General features: G+C 37.1%; 1 protein-coding gene across 1 annotated transcript in view; it reads right to left on the reverse strand.

Annotated features, from left to right (window-relative positions):
• The window catches only part of LOC105393732 (venom carboxylesterase-6), a 63,566-nt gene extending 58,910 nt beyond the window's left edge, over window positions 1–4,656 (reverse strand). The window contains exon 1 of the mRNA XM_011565532.3: window positions 4,399–4,656. Coding sequence (XP_011563834.3) covers window positions 4,399–4,590 — 192 coding nt within the window. The 5' untranslated portion in view covers window positions 4,591–4,656. The remainder of the gene's footprint in view (window positions 1–4,398) is intronic.
• Window positions 4,657–6,108: the final 1,452 nt, after the last annotated feature.

A 6,108-nucleotide genomic window follows, 5' to 3' on the forward strand; every position in this document is an offset into this window, starting at 1 on the left:
CGCTCTCCCGGGACTCGCATGGGGGTAAAGTTTCTAGCATCGCAGTCAGTTGAATGGTTTATAATTTAAACTTGCTCAGAAGCATACATGATTATATTATATGAAACTAGCTGTTCCCCCGAGCTTCGCTTCGCCTTAAAAAGTTTTCCCGCGGGAATTCCGGGATAACAAGTAGCCTATGTTCTTTCTCAGGGTCTAGACCATCTGTATACCAAATTTCATTCAAATCCGTTCAGTAGTTTTGGCCTGAAAGAGTAACAGACAGACAGACACAGTTACTTTCGCATTTATAATATTAGTTAGGATAGTTAGGATATGAAAGAAATACCTAATAGTTCGAAGATCGATTGGTTAAGTGGAAACAATAACCCTTGTCTTCGATGAGATAGATAAAATTATTATTCTTTATTTCTACACAAACAGAATAGAAATTACAAAACTTATATCTAGGTACAGGATGTTGCAAAAAGGGCACCCTGTACACTAACACAATAGATACGAAAATGGCGGATAAGGAAAAGGTACTGTAGTTTTCTTTTGTATACTACACTAAAGTATATTATAAGAAATTGTAGGTATATTATAAGAAAGTTTTTGTTATATTTTATTTATGTTTAAACTCCTACTTTAATATTATGTTGTTTTAAGATAAGATTCTTTGATAATGACGTGCACGCCTATAAATGGTTTTCGCAACGAAATTTGTAATGATGAATAAGTTATCAGTGTGTGTTGTGTAAACTGCTGGTGTTCCATATTTGATAAATAAATAAATATAGAAATACTGTTAGGAGGTAAGAATCCTTTTTGGAACACTGCATGTCTGTCATACATACTACTCGTATGTAGCTCGGTTGGTCTATACTATACCAGAGGAAACAACTGCTAAGTAATTTAATTTGGGATGGTTGGGTCTAAGTGGTGTAAGGAATGTTCGGTATTCAATTAACTTTGTGTGCCGACAGTTGGCTTGGCCGAATGGGAACTACATATTTAAAGACAAAGTCAGGAAGGACAGGAAAATAAGTTAATGTTTCTTTCCACTGTGTTGATAACTTTACGTAACGCATCAGCGTATGTTGAAAATAAACAAACAAAAACCCGACTGCAAGCTAAAAAGATGAAAACATGCCCCAATGTTAATGGAAAGTATCGTAGGCGTATAAAGTCACATAGCCTATAACTATCGCGCCATCAATACGCTTCTAACGGTACCTCATAGGTACATCAAAATCAATCAAGCCGTTTAGGATACAGGAGGGAACAAAGAAACAGACAAACATACATACATACATACAATCGAAAAACACAACCCTCCTCCTTCGGAAGTCGGGTAAAAAAAACAAATGGAAAATGAAAACGCGACAGTTTGACGCGAAATTGGAACACATTTGAAATTCGGACTGAAATATGCGAATACACGGAGCGGTAGCGGCGTGGCGAGGCAGAGAAGGTTTTTATTCTTATAAAATCGATTTTTTATTTTATTTAAGTACTAGCTGTTCCCGCGAGCTTCACTTCGCCTTAAAAAGTTTACCCGTGGGAATTCCGGGATAAAAAGTAGCCTATGTTCTTTCTCAGGGTCTAGAACATATGTATACCAAATTTAATTCAAATCCGTTCAGTAGTTTTGGCGTGAAAGAGTAACAGCAGACACATAGACACAGTGACTTTCGCATTTATAATATTAGTTAGGATGTTATAAATTAATTTACAAACCGGGAACTCTGGGCGTAGAAGCAAAACTAGGTTCCACCTACACAGAGGCCCCTTCCAACTAATTCATACTCAGAATTTCCATATAATAGAATCAGGCAAGCACATACATATAAATAAATAACTGTCAGGTGCTTGTCGGTCATTGAGCTCTCGTTATCAGCAGGCGTGTGTACTCATCATTATCACAGATAAACAAGTAATACAGTTACCTACAATAAGTACAGGGCATTGGCTGAGCGAGATCAACGTAAAGTATGGCCGATTTATCTGTTTCATTAGTGTCTTCAGTATTCTGAGATCACTTCGTAGTAATTTTGTCTAAGTAGAGGTTATTGTAACCCAGTTTAGTAAGTTTAGCCAGGAGGGTCACTGTGGTTTACGGAAAAACAAGTTGCAGAGGACGAGCTTCGAGGGCTTAATGTAATTGAGGGCTTAGTAGAGTAAGTTTTTAATAACCGATTAGCATTACTGTAGGTATTACGTATATACAAGGAAATTGCGACACGGCTCATCGACGCCTCCGGCGACCAAAGGGCTGGCACATACCTAGGACAAAGGATAAGCCTCGCCATCAGCGAGGCAATGCGGCCAGCCTCTTGGGAACCCTGCCAAACGACGGCGGTGACCTAGAAAATATTTTTTATCTTTTAAGGTAGGTAGTTTTATAACATCTATTAATATTTTACTTCGTATCTAAGTTATTATAATTAATTAGGTACTCGTATTACTGTAATTCTTTAATACCGCGATGTAGGATTTTCATATTTTCAGTTCGACGCCATCTGTTGGTAGACTTCAGTATCTCTTTGTATTAATCTGATTAAAATAATATTTGGATCCGGTAAGCTTAACATCCATTTGTTACATCCTCTTTTTAGGGTTCCGTAGCCAAAATGGCAAAAACGGAACCCTTATAGTTTCGTCATGTCCGTCTGTCCGTCTGTCCGTCTGTCCGTCTGTCACAGCCGATTTACTCGGAAACTATAAGTACTACAGTGATGAAATTTGATGGGAATATGTGTTGTATGAACCGCTACAAAAATATGACACTAAATAGTAAAAAAAAGAATTGGGGGTGGGGCCCCCCATACATGTAACTGAGGGATGAAATTTTTTTTTTCAATGTACATACCCGTGTGGGGTATCAATGGAAAGGTCTTTTAAAATGATATAAAGTTTTCTAAAAAACATTTTTCTTAAAGTGAACGGTTTTTGAGATATCAGCTCTCAAAGTCGTAAAAAGTATGTCCCCCCCCCTCTATTTTTATAACTACGGGGTATAAAATTCTAAAAAAAATAGAGGTGATGCATTCTAATTAACTCTTTCAACGATTTTTGGTTTGATCAAAGTATCTCTTATAGTTTTTGAGATAGGTTGATTTAACTGTAATTTTGGTTAAGTTATTGTGCTTACACTGAAAACGATGGTTGAACCTTATAAGATAGATCAAAAAATATACTAATAAGTTTATTATATTTGCTGCTACGGAACCCTTTGTGCGCGAGCCCGACTCGCACTTGGCCGGTTTTTTTCCATTTACGTTGGATTTAAACGACTAATTGGACTACTGTGCTGTATGTTAGAAAGAGGATTAAATCATTCTGATACGATTCGAATGATTTTTTAATCCCATCAACGAGAACATAACTACCTTTACTTATAGCTTTATGGTTCTGCATACATGGTATTATTGCATTTTTAAAACATTAACAATACTCTATTTACTTACTGGTTTTTAAAACAAAATACACTTCAGCTATGAAGCAGGTTGACTGTTAGAGAACGCTCTTAGCATTAAGTCCACCTGATTGTACATCTACTTTTGTAAATTGTGCAATAAAAGCATAAATAAATTTGAGTTTTACGGTTTTAAAGACATAATATTACTATTTTCATCTATCGATTTATTGTATGAGCCGTAATATACAGCAATAGAATTAGCAATAGGATTTTTGTGTAATTTGGAAAAATATGAAATGACACAGCGATCATCTTAGCTGAAAAGAGCTATAACTAGGTAGGTACATTACGAATGTTTTTTTATTAGTAAAAAAAGTCAAGACACTTCTTACATACTATACATACTGTGAGTATTCTAGGTAAGTAGTGTAAATAAACCATAGAACCAGCACAGTATAAAGCAACGTAATTACGGATCCCTAAATACTAATGATGAAAAGTTCAATATTTTTTGTAAATCTCTAAAGCTGGTTCTGTACTTGTATTTTGGTGGTTACTAAGCTCCCTGCTAGCCGATGTTAACTGACTGAGTTGCTTGTTGTTGACCGCGAACTATCTATCAGTGTGTATACGGTATAGGCAGGTTATCATAAATGGATAATAATAATAATATACATTCCCTTATCTTTTGAAACGTACATAGGTAGGTAGTTTCACTTAATATTATGACTGTATTTACATACCTTTGACCCTGACTTTAGATACTTATTGTATTCTTGTAGACGTAGAAACAACGACGCCGACGTTTATAGATGTTTACCTAACCAACCGGTTAAATTCACATCAACAGAACTGATAATTTTGTTTTGTCTATTTTGGTAGCTAGATACCAAAACAAACATCACGTCTTTTTCATCAGTTAGTGTTTAGTTAGGTACAGACTATACTATACCTTTAAGTACAGCATTCACATACACAATTGTAGTAATTTCACTTACCCGAAACCTGTATTTTCCGACGGGCGGGCGAGCATACGGCACTCCAGTAAACGAGGCATAACTCCTTCCATTCGGTGACACCTTCCATAGACCAGATAGAAGACCGTTGTCCACCCTCACTATAGGATTGGAACCCTGGCTGGCCACAGCCGCAACCACCGAGAGAAATAAAAATAAAACCGGCGGAGACATTTTAAAAATAGAACGCGGCGTGCGCGCGCGCTTCTTGTTGTCGACTGACTGTCAAGGAGGATATAATTATAATCGTTGACAGCCAGTGATACGGCTGTTTCGAGTTACTTACCCACGCAATGATAATTATCCAGAGACATGCAGCGTTGCTAGCGCTGCTTGTGTTGATCTAAAATTAGAATTGTTTACGTGTATGGCCTCAGCCTGCTGCTGAGTTGCAGAAAGGAACTTTTAGCTAATATAGACGGTTCTACCTTTTTTGGCCTAAGATTTATTTGCCTAATCTCATATTGCATAGTAACGTTTGGTCAAAGTCTCGTTACGCCGAAAATCGTATGGCATAAATCTCTTTTAGTAAAAAGTTATTTCGCATAATCTTATTTAGCCTAATAATGGTATGGCTAAATCTTGAATAGCCTAATAATGCTATGGCATAGGTTATATAATAATATTCGTTTGGCTTTAACTTTGATGGAGCGTCTCCCTACATGGCGCAAACTGGTGCCTTGTATTGTGGCCGCTATGTGGGAAACGCTCCGCTCCGCTTCGCTGCGCTCCGTTTTGCTTTTGACGATAATGTGCACCTAACACGCTCCTCCTCGCTTTGCTCGTCGTCGCACCTATCTTTAGGTTTCGATCCCATGGGGGTTCTACCTTTTTTGGCATAAGATTTTTTTGCCTAATCTCGTATTGCATAGTAACGTTTGGTCAAAGTCTCGTTACGCCGAAAATCGTATGGCATAAATCTCGTTTAGTAAAAAGTTATTTCGCATAACATTGTTTAGCCTAATAATGGTATGGCCAAATCTTGAATAGCCTAATAATGCTATGGCATAGGTTTATACAAAGTAATAATATTCGTTTGGCTTTAACTTTGACGAAGCGTCTCCCTACATAGCGCAAACTGGTGCCTTGTATTGTTTCCGCTGTTTGGAAAACGCTCCGCTCCGCTTCGCTGCGCTCCGCTTTGGTTTTGATGAACATGTGCACCTAACACGCTCCTCCTCGCTTTGCTCGTCGTCGCACCTATTTTTAGGTTTCGATCTCATGGGGTTTGTAATAATTATATTGGTCGTTAACTTTCGATTTTTTGATCATACAATATCGTGATTTTCGGGATGTAGGAGAAAAATACCACAATTTGTACATTTACTACATACTTAATATATTATTTATTAAGATAACATTAGGAGAAACAAGATTATAAATAGGTATAGACGAACATAAATTTGAGCAAACGAAACTTAGGTGTTCAAAGATTGTGCCTAAAGAGTTTTAGACGAAACGAGCCTTATGCCACATAAGTCTTGGCAAAGTGATGGTTCGGCCAAAAAAGTTTAGACCATACGAGTTATGCGAAATGAGTTTTGGTCAATAAAGATTATGCCAGATGAGCGGAACCCATCCCATGGGGTTTAATGGCGTTTGTAATAATTATAATGATCATTCGCTTTCGATATTTTGATCATTCAATATCGTGATTTTCGGGATGTAGGAGAAAAATACCACAATTTGTAC

Source organism: Plutella xylostella, chromosome 8 (genome assembly GCF_932276165.1).
Source record: "Plutella xylostella chromosome 8, ilPluXylo3.1, whole genome shotgun sequence".
NCBI lineage: Eukaryota > Metazoa > Arthropoda > Insecta > Lepidoptera > Plutellidae > Plutella > Plutella xylostella.